General features: G+C 38.6%; 1 protein-coding gene across 1 annotated transcript in view; it reads left to right on the plus strand.

The window, feature by feature from the left end:
- Positions 1 to 24,178, plus strand: part of GALNTL6 (polypeptide N-acetylgalactosaminyltransferase like 6) — a 1,100,859-nt gene that overhangs the window by 967,759 nt on the left and 108,922 nt on the right. Inside the window, exon 7 of the mRNA XM_046656926.1 lies at positions 23,928 to 24,045. Within this exon, the coding sequence (XP_046512882.1) occupies positions 23,928 to 24,045 (118 nt within the window). The remainder of the gene's footprint in view (positions 1 to 23,927; positions 24,046 to 24,178) is intronic.

Consider the following 24,178-nt stretch of genomic DNA (forward strand, 5'->3'; position numbering starts at 1 on the left):
GTTCTTCTTTTCATGACCAACTCCCACTCACCCGTCAAGGCTCTGATCAGGTATTCCTCACTCTGGACCACTTTCCCTAATCCATACCCCCATCTGGATTGTGGACCTGTGCTATAAATTTAATAATCATTTCTATCTAAAACTGAGTGCCTTCTATGTGTCAGTCCTATGCCAATTGAGAATAAACTGGTGTCTGGGAATGCAGATCTTGCCCTTAAGGATCCTACAGGCTATAGTGGGAGAGCAAATGCTGTGATAGTTGTGTTTCCAAGTTTCATGGGAATATATAGACGGGTACTCCAATCCTGCCTTAAGGGTCTGAGATAGTTTCCGGAAGATAAGGAATTTCCAGAATTTTCTGAGTAGACTAAATTTGACACTAATTCATTGTCCAACTTGAGACACTCTTAAGAATAAAAGAAGGTGTTATTAATGACTACCCTGAGCAGTAGACACGAAGAGGACTGTCCAGGACAAGCAGGATTAACATCACCATGCTTACAGCTATATTGTAATAAATGTGTCCACCCCCATGTCATAGATTAAAGTGACCACTTGTAGTACAGATCACAGTTCCTGACACGGCCTAGTAGATACAAAGTAAATGTTTGTTGACTGCCTAGAGTTCAAGAGTTTTAGAGGACAGAGGTAGTATACCTCTGAAGGCAGTCAGAAAACCGCAGAGGAATGGGAGGTCTCCAGAACAAAGAGAAGAGCCTATCTTACCACATCGGCCATCAGGAACACGGCAGCCATGAGCAGAATTAGGAAAGGGAAATGAGCTTCCTAAACAACAATTGAGTTAAATATTCCTTCCGTGATTTTGTTGATTTTTCCATATAATTCTCAGCCCACATCACCTGTAAAATGTGGTGGGGGCAAACGATGGTAGAGTGCACAACGTCTTCGGAGCACCTCATCCCCTTCTTGACTAAGGCCTGTCAGCAAAGCTTAAATTCTCCAGACTCTATCAGACCCCATCACATGGCCAAACTTCCCTATCTTTGTAGCGCAGGTAGATAGATATCCCTGTGACCCATAACATCCAGCAAAATGAATAGCTTTCTATTTTCCAGCTCCAGAGAACATATAACCACACAGGGAGGCAACCATATCCTCAGAATATAGTTATCTGAACCATACAATTGGAGTAATAACAGAGTAATAACATTTGAAGCACACAATTAAGGATAACCAGCACTTAACAGGAATTGGTGCACACACAGAATTAGGGGCAGAGCCCTCTCTTCCATACACACTCCCTATATCTAATCCCCTAAAGGGGCGTCTGACAAATGTCATGTTACAAAGGCCAGAAAAGGACCCTTCAGGCACTTTTTTTGTGTCAAGAGAACATAGCAGTGAATAGAACGAGCTACAGGCAGTTTCCTATTCTATTTATAGTCAAAACTGAATATTTAGAAGCCACTGGTGACCTGGTGACTGCAATTTACAATCCCTGAAGGGATATATAAATAGATAAATGATTCAAATCCGGGAAAGTCCCTAGCAGCACTACACAATAATCACAGACTCTTAGATCTAATGCCACCCGGCTTACCTGGAGAACCTGCCTCCAGGCGGGTCAAAGCATATGGAGGACCTTTTCAGACTTCATCTTCTCAGCATCTCCATGAACTAGGAAGAGAAAAAGATTATAATATTTAGGGAGAATAAAAACTATATGACTATGTCGTATAAATATCCCCTAAGAAGAGAGAATCTAGGCAGTCAGATGTTAATCATCTGCCTTTTTATAGCAGGAAAACTTGCTTTTAAGATGCAGACACTTCAGAGCCATGCATCACTGGGCCCTTGGTAGCTCTTCAAATTCTAAGAATTACTAGGGCAAATAGAAATGTGATTTCATCTGACTGTTTCACTGATGGAATATAAGAGGAGCACCAAGCTGGGAATTAGGCAGTCTGAATTAGGGCCCATCTCCAAAATTTCTAGCTGAAGCACCTGGTGCTGGGCATTCATGGGATCCTTTTCCAACCCGAGAACAACATTTTGTACTTCACCACTGATCAAAGTATCGGGTGAAGTCACGTATAGAAGAAGGCTCAGCCTTCTATGGAGCATGACACAAATCTAAAACACTGAATACTCTTTTTTTTATCCTGGGACCTGAGGGCCCTGAGCAAGTGAGCTGAAAAACACAACCCTCCCTTCTAAAATTCGTTCTGACCATTATCTCATGAACACCATCACCTGTGCAGTTGACATGCTACGTGACAACCTGTTAATTTGTAGGTATACTTTGTGCCTTCCACTTCCTGTGCAGACATTAAATACCAGACCTGATTCCAAATGGAGCTCATTGGTTTCTTTGGTGTATCTGATGGTATTCTTTGCTGGAGGGCAGAGGGCTGTCTTTAAAAATCAGAAGACATGGATAAGAAAATTGTTTTCAGTCAAGGGGAGAAAAGAATTCTAGTGCAAATAATCTCTGGTCACAAGCAAGTTTAAAATACAAAATCGTTAAGAAGAAAAATTTTAAATGGTGACTATAAATCAATGCCTCCTATTGTAAAACCCTAAAATAAATAATAAACAGTAAAGAAGCTACCTTAGGTGGAGTTTACTGGAAGCAGAGCTTGAGACAAGGATTTGGGTGCATTTCATTTCTTGCAGGAGTTGCTTCAGGAAAGGCCTACAAGGCAGCAGGGTTAACCGATAGAAAGGAGAAAAGGCCAGGAGGAGTGCAACCTGATCCATGGAAGTCTGGAGAGAAATCACACACAGAGACGACCCTCTGTGAGAAAAGGGGGCTGGGCTTTTTCACCCCTATGTCAGCCCATCAGTGGCCACTCCTGAGAGTACACAGGGAACGGGGTATAACCTCTCTTCAGCCAAAGACAATTTTGCCAAGGAGAAGCAGCTGTGAACTATTCCCAGGACACTTGCTGGGGCTGAGAAATGGGTGTTCCAGCAGAAAAAGGGTATCCTGTGGGGCACCAGCAGCTTCTAGGACTGAAATCACATGTCCTGTTTCATTACAATTTTAAAGACAAATTATGTGCTAACTTGGAAATATCTACTTTATGTACTTTTCAAAATTTTGACTATTTGCTGCCCAAATTCCAAATATGAAACTACATTATAAACTCCTCTGGAGGAGAGACTCTGCCTTGACTGTCTTTTAATTTCCGCCACGCCTTGCAGTGCGCTGTGAATTCAGTGTTTCCTCAATGAGTGAAATGGAATGCAGTGGAGCGGTGTAGAATAGAATAGAATCAGATCTCCTAATAGGAGTTGGACTTTTTGAAATGATGTAAGACTAGGCTTTCATCTCATCACAGAAAACATGCTAAGTGCAGTCACATTGATCTAAAGTACTATACTGTAATGGAATAGGCACCTGCTATGGTAAGCAGGTAAAATGCTTTTAATCATCTTGACTCAATTTATGAATTTATGCCGAAACATAAAGAAGAATATGAGCATTTCAGTGAGAAATAAAAAGAACTGAAACAAATTGCTAAAGCTTAGGACAAACCCACACTGGCTTAAGCCAATCATTGAACATTGCTCAGGAGTGAGGCAGGACCCCAGGTTGCGTGGGAGGAAGGAAGTGCTGCCAGTCTAAATCAGGCTGTTGTGAGCATTAAGTACAGACCAGCTATGACTCATTTGATAAATCTGGTGATGGTTCCTACCTTAAAATTGCCCATAAAAAGCATTCCCCTCAAAAAGAAATACAATGTTACAGAATTCTCCAAATCCAGCTTTTGAAGATAAGTAGAAACAAAAACAAGCAATTTCACAAGAACCAGTTCTCTGAGCTCTGTGAATATCGGACCTATCCCCATATCCCCCCAAACCATAAACAGCCTGTAGCAATAGCCAATGTTCACTGAGAGCTTATTGTGCAACAAGCATGATTCTGGTGCTTTACATGAACCAACACTCATTCTCACAATGTAGATGTTATCTGTTACTATCAGTCCCATTTTACAGTGAGGAAATTGAGTCAGAGAGATGAGTAACTTGCCAAGGTAAGTTGCAGAGAAAGGACTTGAATGGATGCAGTTTGGCTCCCAAGTCCTTGCTCTTAACCATTACTCTATGCTCAGTCCTTACCACTCAGTTTCAGCAAAGTATGAACTTATTTCCAATGTTGTCCAAGTTGCAATTATATGTGAACAAAGACCCTGTAATATGTGTGTCTGCTCATGTGCCAGCCAATATCCACTTACTATCTTCTGGCAACCACACTCTGATTTCTCTCTATAAACGACTCCCTCCTCCATCTCATTCTATATGGCTCCAGGAAGCTGATTCTCCTCTTTACTCTAGTGGTGGAGCAATCTACCCATACGTGATCAATACATCCACAGTGCATTCGTCATCCCTCTTAGGCTCTGGAAAGACTCATCCAAACAGACAAGGATCAACAGATGGGCCACTCATGAAACAGAGTGGATTATTTATATCATTTTCTTCCATTTCCTAATTCTCTTTTTTTTCCCCCCTCAGTCCACACTTTCTGGAATTTGCTCTGAAGTATGCAGGTCCAGGTGATCTTTCCTGTCATCATCCTCAGATGTCTAAAAAGACAGAAATCCCAATGTCCCTTTATCCCTCTCCCCTGGGAACCACAGGTAAATGTAAGGAGCATAAAAACCCTAGCAATCAAAGAGAGTCCTTACTATTTGAACCAATTTCTGTATTGTCCCATAACTTCCATAATTGTACATTTTTTGCTACAGAAGGATTTAAAACTTTGTAGTATTTTTTATTATATCAGGTTAAAGAACCCACTTCTTCTACATTTTGCAGCACCAGACTATTTCAGGTAATATCCCTTCCCTTTGGCCCTGGGCCTGTGTGCATTCAGTCTTTGGTCCTTTTTATGAGGAATAGTTTTATAGGCAGTTTTTTGATACAAAATGAAAAGTTTGTTCCTCAAAAACTTTAGATGCAACAGAACAGGTCACAGGATGGTGTGAACTATAGAGCAAAACCAGGTCCTGCTCTGGTTTTGGAGATAATTAAACAGCTCAGATCAAGTCTATGACAAAAATATCTGGTTTACTGATGATAAATCTTTACCCTCGTTATAGGTACATGATAAATTCACCTCAGCGTTATTAGAGAAATGTGACCAAGATGAAAACAAGAAAACACTTAGAAAAGATCATGGAATGAATTCCATGTAAACATGTATGGTATTATCTGGGCCCATCAAAACCAAATTGCAAAAGACACAAAGACAATTGGAGGTACGTTTCCACATGAGCATTAAATTTGAGTATTCTCACAAAGGATTTCCAAACATTTTTTGTTCAGGCCCAGAGCGTTTCACTTGCTGCCTCGCAGAAGAGTTAAGGAGGCTACAGCAACAAATATCAAAAAACAAAAAAAGGTGGGGAGGGGAGCACCTTTGCCTCTCTTCACATAGTTTCACCCAGCATATCTTCATTCCTTCTGGTGTAGGCCACAACCACAGCCAGGCCTTCTAAAATGTCTCCTCCATGCAGCCCTCTGACTCCCATCAACTCTGGAGTTGATGGCCTTTATCAGATATCCCTCAGGTTCCTGAATATTCAAACTGGCCTCTCAGTAAGCTGAACGTGTACTTACCTGGTTCAAGAAACATCCCTGTAAATGATGGACGTGCCCTGACAGGAAGAGGTTTATGCATCCTTCTGGAAATTGTCATCCCATGTCTCAGTCCCCCAAAGCAGGAAATGGACCCCGCACGGAGCCTCTCCAGACATGGTTACACTGATGCACCTTCCTTCATTCTTTGTCCACATTTTACAGTGAGGGACATGTCACAGGCTTTACAAATGTACATTCTGGCCTTCATATCCATAGTCTCTAGCCCAAAAGAGGGAACAGTAGTATCTATTGTCTCTGACTCTGGTTGTCTCTCAAGTTGTGTGCACGCCTTTGCATTTGTCTATTATATTGTGTATGTTAAACTTGAGAAGTGTTGCTCAAAATTTCCCCTTAAAGTAAGTGATACAATTGTTTCTCAAAGGCCAGTTAGGAGCAGCTGATGAAGTTCAGTATTTTCTAAACATAAGGATACAGAGATATTCTGGGATTCGTTTCTCCCATAGCAACACTGATTTTTGTCAATAGTGGTCATAAGAAGTTAAGTAGAGTTTAGATTGCCTGTATCCTCTATGCTAATTTGCAGAGCAGAAATAGGAAGCAATTATGTGACAGTGGAAAAAACAAATAATTTTTTTCTCCAGATTATTTTTAGGATAAGAATATGAATGAAAACAATATCCTATACTTCTGATTTTTAATGAATTTGGACTGACCTTCCCCTCAATGAGTACAAATTGGTAAGAATTTATTCTAATTGCCTTCTGTTCAACTCAGTTACTTTAAGCATTATCCATTTTAAGGGTGATTTCTAAATAGGTGCTTGAATCTCAATATAAATATCTTCTCCCTTATAATGCAAGGATTGACTACAATGTAGTGACATCTTAAAGTCAGAAAAATGCAGAAATATCCATCTAAATAAGAATCCATCCTTCAAAAAGGAGCAGCACATTTTCAGCCTCAGGAGATTATTCCAAAGAGTAAGTAACTAAAGAAACACTTTTAGAACTCATCTTCCCAGGTTGCATTTAGAGTTTAGGAGTTCAGAAAAAGTGCCTCACTTCTTTGTAGTCAGATCTTAGTTTTTGATCCAAAACTGTAATTTTAGCTTGATCTTTTTTGTTTCTGCTAAACTTGTACTTCATCTTTTATTTGATAACTGGTTGCTTACCTAACCCACTCCATACTTCCCTACATCATTCAGTCACTAAGTTCTGTCAATTTTACCTCTGAAATATTTATCCCATCCATCACTGTTTCCATAGCATTAGCACAATCGCTTCATCATGTCTCACCTGGACAGCTGTTGCCACCTAACTGGGCTCTTCACTTCAGTGTTGTCGCCCTCAAATCCACCCTGCACACTGCCATCGGGGTAATCTATCAAAAAAAATCTGAATGAAATCTGAATGCATTATTCCCCTGGTTAAAATTCTTTGGTGGTACCCAGTCACTTACTGTCTAAGATTATTAACCTGGGATCCATAAACCTTCTCAGTTTGGCCTTCCGGGAGCATCTATAATTCTCTTGAATCTTTCTACAGAATTTTGGGTGGATGTGCATCTATTTAGAGAAAGACTGTAGCTTTCATTGGTCTCCATGACCAAGCAAAGAAAAAGAACTGGAAGCTCCAAATCAAATTCACGCTCCATAATGTGGTTCACAAGACTCTCCAAACTCCGATCTCTGCCAACTTCTCTAGCCTCACCTCCATAACACTTCACCTTGCAATTGCTTGCCCAGGTCTAACCACATGCTTGTATTTATACTCACCAACATACATCTCATACACCACACTCTCCAAACTCCACTGGGAACACATCATGCTATTCCTCTCCATGTGCTTTTGTCTGTTCTATTTCTTCTACCTGAAACTCACTTCTTCCTCTCCTGGCTAACCCTAACCCCTGCTCATCCCACTGTCACATCCAAGTAAAGGTACACAGCCCTCTGACAATGCCATACAGTGCTGTTCACACTTCAGTCATTTCTCACACACATTGTGTTGCTTCTGTGTCTTTCTTTCCCACTGACCCTGAGCACCACAGGGAAAGAAAGGCTACTACTCATTTTTGCATCCCATATTCAATACCTTGAACTTAGGGTCTCAATAACTGTTTGTTGCATTGAACTGCAAAGGAGTAGACTATTTCAGCTTAGTCCTCAGTCATCTGTTAGGTAGCTGATGACAAAGGTCCCTGGCAAATCAATATCTGTTATATACACTGAAAAATTGTTGCCCCATCCCTTACCCCCCAAAATTCATACGTTGGTTTCCTAACGCCTAGTGTGATGGTATTAGGAGGTGGGGCCTTCGGGAGGTAATTAGGTCATGAGAGTGGAGCCCTCATGAATGGGGTTAGTGTTCTTATGAAAATGTCCCTGGAGAGTTCTCCAGCCCTCTTTCTGCCATCCGAGGATACAAGAGGTAGGCAACCTGCAACCAGGAGGAGGGCCCTTAGTGGAAGCCGACCATGCTAGCACCCTGATCTCTGACTTTCCTGCCTCTAGTACCTGCCTCCAGAACAATAATGTTCTGTTGTTTGTAAGCCATCCAGTCTATAGTACTTTGTTCTAGCATCCTGAACTAAAACAACGTCCTATAAAATTGATGCTACAAAAGCCAAAATAGATAATCATCCTCATCCTCTAGAATTGTGAAAGATTTAGTCAATAAGTCCAATAGCTACCTGAGCCCACAGTTCTAAGTGTCTCTGTTCTTCCAATGATCAACGCAAAACACAAGCAAGTGTGTGGTAGTTGTGGCAACTCAGAAAGCTTTTCCATACCCTCTTCTTCTGGTATAAACCCTGATGCCCTGGCCACAGGGGTGGGTTATATCCCATCTCAGTCTACACAAAGGGTATATGCTTGGTCCAAGCAAAGACAATTCCTTTCCTGGTATTGACATAGGAACACTATAACAAAGAGTCTTTCTGTATCCTAGGATGGCCAGATAAAATATAGAATGCTTGATTAAATTCAAATTTCAGATAAACAACAAATAATTTCGTAGGGTAAGTATGGCTCAAATATTGCATGCGTTACATCACTAAGTTTCAAGGCGGGTTATTACACGGCAATAGATAATGTGGCATAGATTCGGTGCTAAAGATTATCTTCTTTTTTGTTATTTTGAAAATTATTTATTCATTTGGGAAATGAGCATAAATTTTTTAAAGATCTATTCTAAAAAAATGTGACAAATTAAGAAAGAGATGATCAACACCAAAGGACATTTCAAACTTGCTTAAGCAGGAAAAGGATCAAAGTGCCTCCATGTGGGTTCTCTAGGTGGCCTGGGCTTCCTCCTAGCCTAGTGGCTGCAGCATTAGCTGAATTTTCCTGGGATAGCTCAGAGTTTCAAGATCAAATATTCCAACAAACAGGATAGAAGCCATGAGGTCTCTCATAAACCACCTTGGAAGTCACAAGGGATCAATTCTGCCATGCTCCAGGGGTCAGAGCAGTCATAATCCCATCTGAATTCAAGGACAAGGACATAGACTCCACTTCTCAGTGGAAAGAGGGCCTGAGAATTTGTGAACATGTTTGGAAACTGCCATGGAATGTGAGGGAGACAGAGACGTAAACAGAGAGTGCAACAAAGGGTATTCTTTCTCTCCTGCCATATATAGTTAGATGAAACTTCTTTGTAGCTACACTTGACCTAGAGAGGCAAGTAATACAATGTCTTTATACAGATTTTTTACAAATTATAGTTACAACCTTTTTACGTAACACCTTTTTTCCTCAGTCCCTGTTTTCTTTTGCTCTGTTTTGCTTTGTTTGTCATTAAGCAGGATGTAGATAAAAGAGTGTGAATTTACTAAAGGTAAAGATTTGATAAGAGGTGTTAAAAAATCTATGCCATTTACAGTCAATTCTAGCTTGATATAAAACGTTAGGAAATAAGACAAAAATTGCCTTTGAGTTGCAATCAGTGCCGAACAGAAAAAGCATATTTGGCGTTCCTTACTAAGATGAAGGGGTAATGTTTTCATAAGAAGAAACTGTCAAATGTTTATTAAATAAATGAAGCAGAAAACAAGCTTTCCTGCAGTTTCATCCATGCTTGGATTCTAATAACTAGCATTTATCCCTTGAATGAAAAGTTATATTTGTATCCAAGAAGAAAGGCTCCCCACTCTGCGCTTGGGATTTTTAGCTCTGAACAGTCTCCATTACTGATGAACTAAGCAGTTTCCTCTGCCATTTCACATTATTACTGTGTTCCTTTCGATGTCAGTGTTGACAGGAGTGATAAGAGCCTGGATGGGAAGGGGAGAGCCATGAGGGAGGGTCGTTCCGGGGGTGCCCAGTGGAGTGTAAGGGAGTTTGGAACCTGATAGACTAGAACAGAGATGAAATGAGGAACTCAAGTGATGAGCACTCATCAACATTGTCTAAGCACCTGAAAGTACACTCATGTCAAAACACGGATCTTAGGAAGGGATGAAGTTCATGTTGGAAGACAAATAAGGGGGAAAACAAGAAGGCTTTGGCTATTATCTCCATCCTGATAAGGTTTTGGAATCTGATCTGTGTTTTATGTAAGAGAAGCAACGTGCTTTTGCTGAGCCCAAACTGGGATTCAGAGATTGACTGTTCTGGTGAGCTGGCAATACAATAGATGTGGGGCTGGCAGATTTTTTTTTAAGCTAAAGAAGGAGGGAAGATGGAAGATATCTTAGTCCATTTGGGTGGCTATAACAAAGTACTAGACTGCGTGGCTTTTAAACAACAGAAATCTATTTCTCAAAAGTCTGAGATCACAGTGCTAGCATGGTCAGGAGGGGCCCTCTTCTGGGTTCCAGAGTTCTCATTTTATCTTTACATGGTGGAAGAGGCAAGGGAGCTCTATGGAGCCTCTTTTATAAGGGCATTAATCCCAATCATGAGGGCTCTGCCCTCATGACTTAATCACCTCCCAAAACACCTGCTCTTAATACCATCACCTTGGGGGTTAGGTTTCAACATATGAATTTTGTGGGGGACACAAATATTCAGACCAGAGCAGAAGAGTTTGGGAAACTGAGAAAGAAACAAAAAAGCAACAAAGAAAATCTCAAGGTGATGTGTTGGCATCTGCCCCCTCTCTGGTCTGAGAGACTGGTTGGTGGCCCCTATGGAGAGCAAGGTTCATTTCAGAAGCAAGAAGGGTTGTGTTGGCGAAAGACTGTGAAATTCTGCGCAGGAGCAGTGAGGTTTTGGAGCTCAAGTGCAGGATTGTATACATGGTACGCAGCCTAGGTCCCAGGCAACTTCCCCTCCAGGTTCACTGAAGAGAACCACCAGCAGAGCATGACCATGGCCGGTAGAGCAGCTTTCTCACAAGGGGGCTGGCGACAAGCACAATGGCAAAGTGACTTAGTGGGTTGGAGTAGAAAAGCACAAGCAGATTTGCTCCTAAATACATAGTTGACATCCTTAGAGACTCCCAGAGAACAGGAGAAATCTAGTGGGCAGGAGACTGAAGCCCTTCTGTCAGGCAGATAGACCCAAAGACTTTTCAAAAGACCATAGAATCTGATCATTAGTGTTAATGTGACTTCATTTGCCCCTTCAGGCAGTGAGAGTTTGCACTGTTCAGATCGCATAAGGAGAGGACTAGTAATTGAAACTATCACTACGGTCATTATCCTGATGTATAATATGCAGCCATGATTAAAACCTGTGGCCATTTAGAAATTAGAAATGAATGAATCCAATAAGCATTGCAGGGTAATTATACTGGGGGAATAATTTTAGAATATAAGAAATAATCCAAAACTACTTTGAGCCAAGGCTCCAATCCCTCACATTACTCGAAAAGAGAAATGGACAAGTGACTTAAGAAAATAAGAACCCATTTACACTTTATATGTCCCCAGACACCTTTGAAGAGATTTCACTGGAGGAGACCAGGCATATTCTGCATTTTGAGGAGTGGGGTGTGGGTGGCCCCAGTATATTGTTTAGCAGGTACCTATTTAAAGAGCAGGACAACCAGGAAATATCAGCTCTATCCACACGGATGAATCCATCCATCCACTCACTGTGGGAGTGAGGAAAGGCATTTTGGAACCAATCAATCCCTCTGGTGCCCACTCTTGGTGGGTTTTCTACTTGCACATACATAAGCGCACACATGCACTGTTTGAGGCCACAAAAGAGTAGCTGAGGGACACAGCATCTTGGTCACATAACTGAAGATGAAGACTGAAAGAATATTTAGCATATTTTATTCATTCTCCTCCTATGCCCAATAAGACAGTTGTATGTTGCCTTTTGACAGCCAGAGGTTTTTATTTCATTGAATGTTAGATCAGTGTGAACCACTGAAGATATGGAGGCAAGGGTATTTTGAGCAACTTCAGAACCACCATCTTAATTGGAACATCAAACCAAGGCCATCACACGATTTCTATGGCTGTAGTCTCGTTTATTACCCTATGTAATTTTTACTGACATACACATGGTTTCTTCTTCCATCAACTCTTTATATCCTTTCACAGGAAAGTCTACCTTTCTAAAGATGAAGTAAACAGCAAAAAGCATATTCAATTTTATAAAACCTTCTAAACCATTACATAGTATTATATATGTTTATGTTTCTGATAAAACCAAAATTACAAATCATGGCACAAAATAGTACAAAATTTACACTATGATTTATAATTTTGTTTTTCTCCTGATTTTATCCAAAAAGCTAAAAAGTCATAATTCTGCCACCTACTTTCGGATAACTAGTTGGCCCTTATTCCTCTCCTATAACCCTTTTCCAAACATTAACATTTGCATTTGTAAATCTAAAAAACAAAAAGCTTTTTTTTTTAAGGAAATGCTTTCACTTTCATTATGAGCAGCTCTGAAATCCAGTTATGCATTGCAATATACCCTAGGGTGCTAGTGGAGATAACTTCAAAAGACAAGCCTAAAAAAATAAGCCTAGGTTAGACCTTAGAAATTAGGAAACTAACCAGAATCCTGTCTCTACCAAAGATTGTTATCATTTACCAGTAGCATCGTGGAATTGCTAAAACGTCCTATTTAAGGGCTTGGAAATCAAAATCATATCTGTTGTCAGCCGTCTATGGGTGCCTAACAAACCATCCCAGAATTCAATGTTTTAAAACAGCAACTATTTCGTTGGCTCACAATTCTGAAAGTCAGAAATTTAGACTAAGCTCCGCTGAATGGTTCTTCTGCTGGTCTCACCTAAGTAGGATGAACAACTCCTCTTGGTTTCCTTGGGACTTTCCCAGGTTTAGCACTGAAAGTCCAGCATCCCAGGAAATCCATCAGTCTCAAGAAAACAAGACAGTTGGTCACCCTGTGCCTGGGGTCACTTATGTGGACATCATCTGGTGGCTCACCTGGAGCTGGATGGTCTAAGATAGTCTTACCTACACATCTAGTAGTTGGTGCTGTTTGTCAGCTGGGCCACGTGTCTCCAAAAGATTAGCCCAGGCTTCGTCACATAGGAGCAGGCTTCTAGAAGAAGTAGGAGAGAGTGCAAGCTCCAGTGGACAAGGCTTCTGCTTGCACCACATTTGCTGATGTTAGCTAAATCAAGTCACTTGGCCAAGTTAGTCAATCTTTTGCTGAGGAAGATTCATCCTGAACTAACATCTATGCCAATCTTCCCTTTTTTTTCTGCTTGAGGAAGATTAGCCCAGAGCTAACATCCATGCCAGTCTTCCTCTGTTTTGTATGTGGGTTGCTGCCTCAGCATGGCTGACGAGTGGTGTAGATCTGCACCTGGGATCCAAACTGGTGAACCCAGGCTGCCAAAGTGGAGCATGCCAAATTTAACCACTATTCCATAGAGCCAGTGCAGCCTAGTGGAAGAATTAAGAAGAACAATGATGCTGAGGCATAGATCCCAGTCACTTGTCCAGTAGGACTTCCTCAGATAGCAGAGAGCAGAGAGAGGAAGCCTCAGCTTACTCAGTTCTGCTGGCTCTAGGTCTGGGCACTGAGTGTTGAACCTCTTTACTTACCCAAGCCTTTCCGTTTACACATTATCAGAGTCATTTCTCCCATTATACATCCATAGTCCCAAGTTGGATGAGTCAAGGGAAAGCATAGCATTCTATGATTGGAATCCAATTTTCCCTCCACTTCCGCATCCTGGCCTTCCAAAGAGGTCCTCTTTCTCCCAGTCCAGCATCTACTTCATTCTTTGTCCCTAGAGTGACCACCTCCTTGCATAACAGAAAAGTAACAATCATCCCTCATCCCTACATCTTCGTTACACAATAAAAGGTAAGAAAATTATATCAAAAAATCAATTTTTAAAAAATAAATGATACAAATGAATTTATCAGTAATTTATCCACTCTTTTCAAAATTCTAATTAAATAACGATTTAGAAGAACAAAATTGTTAGCAAAAATGCTATGTTTTAATATACAATATCATTTTACCGAACAACTGAATTCTAGTTGAAAACAATTATATTTTGGCTATAATTGTTCTAAGTCACAGGCCAACTAAAAATTTCTAGTTCCATAGCTGAAAATTATGTGGTTCATCTCTATGTTGACTGACTTGGTATAATTAAGTCCTGAGGGAAATTGTGCCATTTCATTTCTGATCAAATTCACATTGCAATCTCATGTCCAAAATTCTCAATGTAGTCACTAAAATGAATGGAAATTGAGAGCCAATTTATTTTCTAAGAGGCTAAATTGAAGGTTTCCTTTAGATTTCTGGACATAAGTCTTAATTATCGGTAAATTTTTAAAATAAATTTTTATGTATATTCATCCTTTAGTATGATTTTTTTTTATTATTCTGATCCGCAAAGCACACACAAGATGCGTTAAAATTTGAAATAACACTTCCTGTCTGAAAATGCAAAAAGTAGGCAAAAATATCCTGAAGAAAGTTTTCTTATTAAAACTCCACCATTTTTTCACATATAGGGGAAAGGATTAAAATGTGAAACAGAGAATATTAAGATCAGCAACTCCTTAGAATGTTGTGGAAACCATAGGTGAGACTACAAGAATTGAGAACTACATCTCGGTTTAGTGAGGACAACCAACTACACACTTTAAAAAATGCTTTTGCAAATGAGAACAGGAAGAGAACCAAATAAAGAATGGTTCTAGTGCACTTTTGCAATATAGCCTCATGAATTCAAAGCCAGCAAAGTTTGGAACATAAAATTTGATGTAGAAAAGTAAACTAGTATACCATTAGTAAAAAGGAAAGCATATTTACTACCTGGTTCAATAGCCTTACTATAAAATAGAAAATTGATTTCCATTAAGTTTTCAAACATGTCACACTTCTATGGCCTGAAGAATAAAGAATCCTCAATAGGAACATGTAGCTTCATGGTTATATTAATTTTAAAAGGCATCCCGAGGATGATAGGAGTTTTTTAATAGGGAAACTTAAAACCTGTTTTGTCATATTATGAGCAATACTCCTCAAGTACATTAATATGTTAAACGTTATGTGGACACAGGGCCACATTAAAACTCATCTATGTGGTGTTAACGTTCCCAGGGGGAATAAAAACCAGTAAGAATATTTTATAAGAAATCAAGGAATATGAAGATAAACAAATGAGAGATTGTGGGAAATGGGACCAGTGGGGAGAGTTGCTAGCAATTAGTATTATATTTACAATGGAAAACAGAGATCAGAAAAATGTGCTGAAAATAATAAACTGCTCTTCTTCATTTCCTCTGAGGAGAAAATGATGTGACATTAAAATCTTTTACCTTTAATACATGAGGATACAGCCATCCTTCTTCTCTTGACTTCAGTGCAACATTGCACAATAGTCAACTCATATTTGTGCAGCGGGGTATGAAGTTCAATCCACAAACTCAGATGTGCGTGATATAGCACAATATTAAATTTTCTTGAGAGCCACTTACATCCAACTCTGAGTTCCTTTCACAAAAGTAATAGGAAGTTTAGTATCTCTTATTAGGGAAGTTCCCCCTTCTCAGGGAGGGCAATGGCTCTAGAATCTAATTAGGCCAAATTATCAAAGTTGTCCTTCTGATCATAGTCACCAGTTCACAATGGTTGCCACCAAGACCCCTAATGCCTAAGCCATTTGTTTTCATATCTAGCAGTTCTGCCAATTACACACAAAATAGTTTGTCAAAGCTAAGAGTCCCCGTGCATGGGATATATCCTCCCTACGTGCTCCCCACAGGAGGTCTTGCCATCTCCCAAGGTACTTCCACAGTGCAGGGTGGGAGCCTCCATCACCTCAGAACTTGACTGCTCCTCCCTCTCTCCCTTCCCTCTCTGGCACACCTTGCACAATCTCTTCAGATTGCTTAGGCTCCCTTAAAAATAGAAGGTGCAGCTTCTATTTTAGCTTCTTCTGTTTATCTTCCATTTTAGCAGCTTCTTCTTCCCAAGCCACACAAATCACTGAGGCTGATGTCCTGATATGCTTTGGGCTTGAAATGAGAAGGGGGGTGGCAATCAAAGCGAAACAACAAATACTGATTAATTTATCAATAATTGTGTTGCATTGACATTGCCTATTTCATGTGCCATAGGAAGGTTTAGCACCCTCTCTGTGAGGCGCTACACTGGGCACTTTGCATGCATCCTCCCCTTATGCTCTGGCTTCAGCAGGACTGGCCTTCTTCCTGGCCTTCTTGTTACTATTGTCCTTCCCGACGCCATCTTTGTACACCATCCTCCTTAGCCTCAAACCCATCCTTTATTCCTCTTTCTTTCCATTGGTTTTGGGTTTTTTAAAATCATTTACCCTGTGAAACTTTTCAACAATTCCTCTATAAATATTGTCACAATAATGACATGTCCTTGGCAATTTTTGCCTGTAGACTGAAGTATACTAACACTTTATGATAGATCTGTAATTTCTTGGTAGGATTGCTACTTTTTTCTAATTCTCCTCTTACTTTATCAGGCCGTAAATCATTGGGCGTGGATTAGAATGAAACATGAACTGAAGCTTCAGGTTAGGACACAATTTACAATGAACCTTTAACTTCCATAAGGGGAGAAATAAGTCAATTTTCACACTTTTACTCTTTGTAACAAACCAGCATGTCGAATTACAAGAATTTATCTTAAAAATACACTCACACACACGCAAGTGATGTATTTGTAATGTTATTCACTGTAGAAATTTTGAAATAGCAAAGTATTGAAAATAATATAAATGTTCACCAAAAATATACACATGTATATGCACAATGGACTAATGAGCAGATGTTAAAAGAATAAAACAAAGAAGCTCTTTTTAATATGGTAGGATGGTTAAATATATTAGGTAGTTTTTAAAAATAGGTAAATTTTTAAAATTAGGTAAGGAACACTGTGTGTAGCATACAATCATTTGTATAGAAAAGGAATAAAAAGAAGATTTATTTATCTTTGCCTATATGAGCATAAAATACCCCTGAGAAGACACCAAAGAAATAATAATGGTTGCTTATGATGGCAGAAATAGAGTGGCAGGGGATACAAGTAGGAGCAAGGACTTTTTATAAACATGTGAATGTATTATCTAGTCAAAATTAATAAATATTTTTAAATGTTTTTAAACAAAAATTAATGGATGGATCTGTGAGCTTCCCCATCTGAACAAGATGGAGTAATATAGGTCAGATTTATCCTCCCACCTGAAAAAACAAATAAAACATATGAATCAGTGGTTTTCAAGATCCTGGACATTTGGCAATGAAGAACATTGATCCCTGAGAGATGGGAAACAAAAAAGGTGAGGCTTACTATCACCCAAGCTCACTAAGTTGAGAGAGTTTCCAGGCTGTGGTATAAGGAAGGGGAACCCAGGTGGGGCCCAGCCTAATTTGGTATGGAGCTGAGATCTGGGGAGAAGAGGGCAGCTAGAATTTCAAGGGCAGAATAGCTTGAGAAGAGATCTACAGAGAGAACTCCAGAGATCTGCATAGGGTACCCCTTGAATATTCAGTTAAGTACTGATAAGATTATGTGTGTGAAGAAACGACTCAAGACTGGGGGGGAAAAACCCTCAAAAGAATTAGAAGTAACAGGCCACAGAATGTACACAAAGCTGGAAATAGTATTTGTTCCCACCAGCCAGACTGAAAAACCTAATGATTTACAGGACATTGAGTAGAGCACAGAGAAGGGTCTTGCCTTAAGAGTGGTGCATAATTTACCCTACATTATGCATTGCTTCAGTCCTGCCCACTAAATCTTAAGAGAAAAACCAAAAAGAGTCAAACTATTTCCAAGTAATGTAACTGCATCCCAGAGCAAAGCTTAAAAATGTTTAAAAGACTATCTAAACATCCAGCACCCAAAAATGTAAAAGTTCTAGAACCCAGTGAAAAAATGACCGGGCATACAAAGAAGCAACAATATATGGCCCATAATGAGCAGGTAATTCAATCAACTGAAACTAAGAATTGACTAAGAATTAACATTTAAGGACATTAAGACTGAAATTATAACAGTATTCTATACATTCAAAAAGTTAAGTAGAAACATGTAAGATATAACAACACCAAAATAAAAATCCTAAGAGCGAAAATGAAGTGTGTGAGATTAAAAAATGCTTTGGATGAGATTATCAGCATATTAGACATTACGAAAAATAAAAAAGATTAGTGAACTTGAAGATATAACAATAGAAACCATCCAAAATGAAACACAAAAAGAGAATTTTTTTAAATCAACAAAATGGATAATTGGAGTCTCTGGAGAATATGAAATAAGGTTAAGAACAGAAAGAATGTTGGAAGAAATAATGGATGAAAATTGTCCATATTTCGAGAAAACTATACATACAGATCCAAGAAACTAAAGAAATCCAAAACACAAGAAACTGTGCCAAGAAAACTATGAATCATGTGTCATGCCTTAATAAAATAGCTCAGGGGCCGGCCCGGTGGTGCAGCGGTTAAGTTCGCACGTTCCGCTTCTCGGTGGCCCAGGGTTTGCTGGTTTGGATCCCAGGTGCGGACATGGCACTGCTTGGCACACCATGCTGTGGTAGGCATTCCACATGTAAAGTAGAGGAAGATGGGCATGGATGTTAGCTCAGGGCCAGGCTTCCTCAGCAAAAAAGAGGAGGACTGGCAGTAGTTAGCTCAGGGCTAATCTTCCTCAAAAAAATAAAAATAGCTCAAATCCAATGACATAGGGAAGATCTTAAAAGCAGCCAGAGGAAAAAAAGATTCGTGTACAGAAAAACAAAGAAAAGAGAACAACACATTTCTCGTGGGAAACAATACAAGAGAGAAGAGAGTGAGCAACATCTTTAGAAGACTGAAAGAAAAAAGCTGTTAATCTATTATTCCATAGCCAACAAAAGTATCTTTAAAAAATTTAGGCAAAAAAGATATTTTTATATATGCAAAACATGAACAGCTCCATCACCAGCACACTCCCACTACAAGAAATATTAAAGGAAGTCCTTAGGCAGAAGGATGAAAATCTGGATCTACACCAAAAAATTAAGAAAACAGCAATGGTGTTCATAATATAATTTCATATATAGGAAACTTATTATTTGAATCTTTTTAAAAAATAACTGACTGCTTAAACAAAAATAATACCATAACGTGGGGCTTATAACGTATGTAAAAGTAAAATGTATTACAATAAAGTACAAAAGTTGGAGGAAGAGAAATGAGCACATACTATCAAAAGGTTCTTATAATATATGTGCAACGGTATAATATCACTGGAAGGTAAACTGTGATAAAAAATAAAGATGTATGAAATAAACTCTGCAGCAACAACTAAAACAGCAAAGCAAGGAGTTTTTCATAAGTCAAAAAAGAATACTAAATGGAATCATGAAAAATATTCAATGAATCAAAAAGAAGACAGGAAAAGGGGGAAAAGGAAACAATAAATGGAACAAATTGAAACAAAGAAGAAGATGATGGATTTAAGCCTAACCACATGAACAGTCATATTAAGAGTAAATGATCTAAATGACTCAGTTAAAAGGCAGAGATGGTAAAACAGCGAGATGCAAGTATATGCTGCCAAGGAGAAAACTTTGACTATAAAGACACAAATAGTTTTAAAAGTAAAAAGATATAAAAAGTTATAAATATTAGTGTTTAGATAATTGAAGTGTGGGTGGGCCCAGTGGCATGGCAGCTAAGTTCATGCGCTCCACTTTGGCGGCCAAGGTTCATGGGTTCGGATCCTGGGCGCAGACCTATGCACCCATTAAGTCATACTGAGATGGCATCCCACATATAAAATAGAGGAAGACTGGTAACGGATGTTAGCTCAGGGACAATCTTCCTCACCAAAAAAAAGAAAGAAAACTGAAGTGGCTATATTAGTATCAAGACAAAATTGATGTCAGAGCAAAGATATTATCAGGAATGATAAAAGTCATTTCATAACGAGAATGAAGTCAATTAACCAAAATCCTAAACATTTATGCACCTATTAACAGAGCTACAAAATACACAAAGCAAAACACTGATAGAATAGCAAGAAGAAACAAACAAATTTAGAATTATAGTCATAGATTTCAATATCCCTCTCTCATAGTTGATAGAACAATGAGACAGAAAATCAATAAGAATATAGAAGACTTGAACAACACTGTCAAACAAGTTTACCCAATAAATATTTACAGACCATCCACTCAACAGTAACAGAATACTCATTCTTGTCAAATATATGTGGAACATTAACCAAGACAGACCGTATTCTCAGCCATTAAAAAGTCCCAATAAATTTAAAAGGATTCAAGTCACACAAAGCATATTCTCTGACCACAATGGAATTAAATGAGAATCAATGATGGAAAGATCTCAAAAATATCCCCAAATATTTGGGAACTAAATCACATGCTTCTGTATAACACCAGAGGTCAAAAAAGAAGAAAACAAAATGGAAATTAGGAAGTATTTTAAACATAATGAAAATGAGAACACTACATATTACATTGCTGTCAGATTCTGCTAAAGCAGTTCTTAGGGAAGATTTACAGTACTAAGCATCTATCATTAGAAAAAAAGAAAAGTCTCGCATCAATAATCTCAGCCTCTACCTTAAGTAACTAGAAAAAGAAGAGCAAATTAATACAAAGTAAGTAGAAGAATTACAATAATAAAGACCAAAGAGAAATTAATGAAATATAAAACAGAAAAACAATAGAGAAAATCAACGAAACTAAAAACTAGTTCCTGAGCAGATCAATAAAATTGATAAACCTGATTTGGAAAAAAAGAAACAATGCAAATAAGCTCAAATTCATTAATTGTTATGCAAATGTAAAATAAAGCCATAATAATACACCACTATATTCCTCTTGTAATACTAAGCTTCAAAAGATCGCTAATGGGGCCAGCCCACAGCTGAGTGGTTAAAGTTTCACGCTCTCCACTTCAGCAGCCCAGCTTGGCAGGTTCAGATCCCAGGTGCAACCTATTCCACTCATCAGCCTTGCTGTGGCAGCAACCCACATACAAAATAGAGGAAGATCGGCACAGATGTTAGCTCAGGGCTAATCTTCCTTGAGCAAAAAAAAGGAAGATTAGTAACAGATGTTAGCTCAGGGTGAATTTTCCTTACCGAAAAAACAAACAAACAAACAAAAAACACTGCTCATATCAAGTATTGATGAGGTTGTGGAGCAGCTGAGACTCACTCACTGCTGGTGGGAATATAAAATAGTACAACCCCACTTTGGAAAATAGTTTGGCAGTTTCTTAAAAGGTTAAACATACCTACTATATGATCTAGTCATTCCACTCATAGGCATTTTCTGGAGTGAAATGAAAGCATATGTCCACACAAAGATTAGTAACACAAAATTCATAGCAGCTTTATTTGTAATAGCCCAAAACTGGAATCAACCCAAATGTCCATCAACATATGAACCAATAATCAAACTGTGGTGTATTCATGCAAATGGAATACTACTCAGCCATGAAAAACAGAATGAACTTTTAATACATGCTACGACAGAGATGAATCCCCCCAAAATTATACCGAGTGAAAGAAGCCAGACCCCCAAGAAAAGAATATATACTGTATGATTCCATTTATAAAAAATTCTAGAAAAATGAAAACTAACCTATAGTGACAGAAAGCAGATCAGTGGTTGCACGGAGAAAGGGAATGAGGCGAGGGTCAGGTGGGAGAGATTACCATGAGGAAACTTGGGGACGACGGATATGTTGATCTTCTTGAATGTGGTGATCGCTGCACAAGAGTATACATAAGTCAAAACATCAAACTGTGCACTTAAAATACGTGCAATTCATTGTATCAACTATGCGTCAGTTAAACCGCTTAAAATATTCATGGACAAATATGAGCAAATAAATAAATAAAAGGTTTGTTTCTTACCTGTCATTCACACTAATCAAGGTAGGAGATACTAATTTATTCGAGGCTTGGGAAAAACATCAATGAAGATAATAAAGATTCACTTGAATTTATTTTAGTATGTCTAAAATTAACCTGAAAAACACTACATGGTTTGTTTTTTTTTTAATAAATTCACTAAGAAAACAAGATATTGTGTTTCCAACAAATTATTCACAATAAAAAATGAATATAGGACTTTCTCTTGTTCAATATCTACAGTAATTCTCTATCTATGATAATCTAGTTTTGAGGTTCATTCTGCACAGTGTAAATTTTGACCCACTTTAATCTCATGTTTCACACAAGTTCATGAGAATATATCTGTAGGACTTAAGATCGTTCTATTTGTGGTTCGGATTGAATAGGATTGAGAATTTCTGATCCCTTATGCCCAAGCTCTGCAGAAGCAAAGGTTACACTGGGGTGATGGTGAACTTCATTGGCGAACTTCACTCAATAGATGTTACAGTTCTAGTTTGTTCCAGTTACAATTGTAATTCTGCTCTGAAATGCAGCATGTGGAAAATGGAAAAATATTAGGCTGCTGGAGTGAGGGATAAAGTAAGGTATGTCTGGTTCTAGGACTTTTATTTCAAACAAAATAAAAAATTGCGTGAGATTCTTTGTTATTTTTTGAATCCTGCTTGCTTTTCTAGGTAGAAAAACAAATCCCTCTTCTTACCTTGTAATCTTGTCATCCACATAGAGTTCAAACGTTAAAAAAATTTTTAAACTAAAGTAATTAAGCCAAGTATCATCTTAACTTGGAAAGTCTTTGAAATATATCATACACTTAAACAAATTCAAGCTTATGTTGCTCAAGTGCCTCATAAAATGTTATTAAGAGCAAGTCCTCAGTTGGTCTATAAATTGGTATGATTAATATGTTTACATGTATTTCAAAATGTGTATCTTCAACATTTAATGCTTTGTGCTCTTATTTATAAGTATCCTTCATTTCAAAATTTTTCAAAACTGTCACAAAAGCTATGTTGACAATGTGTGTTTTCTATAAATTTGCTTGGTCTGCATAAGGGCATTATCTAATCGTTTTATAGCCACGTTTATGTAGTTGTCTCTCTTCACCCCCCAAACATTGAAACAGAAACAGTGTTGTGCTAAACAGCTCAAAGGCTTTGAAATCAGAGGACCTGGGTCCAGCCCCAGTGCCACCACACACTAGCTGCAGCCTTGGGCACTGTTCCTAACCTCTCTCTGTCTCTTTCTTCAAACAGTACATAGGGATAATATTCACAGGATCGCTGTGAGGATTTGTCAAGAGAACTGGATAAAGTTCTTGGTTAAAAGCCCAGCACATAGGGAGCACACAAAACAGCACGAGCTACCTTTGAACTGCAAACATTTTTAGTGCAGAGTTCCACGATTATAAATTATGTCATCACATACCAAAATGTGTCCTAGCAGCAGTAGAAGACTTGAAAATTATTATTTGATCAAAAGGAACATTTTTCAGAAAGACTAAAAAGAATAATATAATTAAAATGAAAAGATCTGGTTTAAATTCCCACTTTGGCATGTTAGTTAGGTAATCAATTCTGGTTGGTTATTTCACTCTAACAGACCATCTCATAGTCTGTAAAACGGACTTGACTTGTAAACATAGATGCTTCCTGAGAGAGTAAATCAAAGATATTTTCTATATTTCTGTGTCTCTGATAGTATAAGATCCTTTTCACTTTGAGGAAAAGCCATAAAAATGACTGATAATTCTCAACATATCAGTCACTAATAGTCAAGTATTTCTCTCTAACGATAAACATATGGAGCAAATGTGGCTCTACAGGGCATTTGTTGCGTTGGAACCTGAACTGCAAAGTTGAAAGCTCATGAGGGTTCCAAGAGCCACTGGAGACCCAATGAGAACTCACGGAAAGCCAGTGCTGAAAAGCTCCATCCAGTTGACCACTGAAACATATCTTGAAGTTTGTATTTTCTCCCCAAGCAAAATGCCATTGCCTCTAATGTTCATAGTCCTTTAAACATTATTTTATTTATTTCACAGGTCTCCTGTTATGGCTGGAGGTCTCTTTGCTGTGGATCGAAAATGGTTTTGGGAGTTGGGTGGCTATGATCCAGGTTTAGAAATCTGGGGAGGAGAACAGTATGAAATCTCCTTTAAGGTAAGTCACCAGATCCTCTTCACACTGTGTCTATGTAATTTTGACAATTCTGATAGAATAGCATCATTTTGTTTTGTGACTTATGTTGTGAGATAAAAACAAAAGTAGACATGTCACCTTCCCAAGTCAGCTT

Source organism: Equus quagga, chromosome 3 (genome assembly GCF_021613505.1).
Source record: "Equus quagga isolate Etosha38 chromosome 3, UCLA_HA_Equagga_1.0, whole genome shotgun sequence".
In the NCBI taxonomy this organism is placed as follows: domain Eukaryota; kingdom Metazoa; phylum Chordata; class Mammalia; order Perissodactyla; family Equidae; genus Equus; species Equus quagga.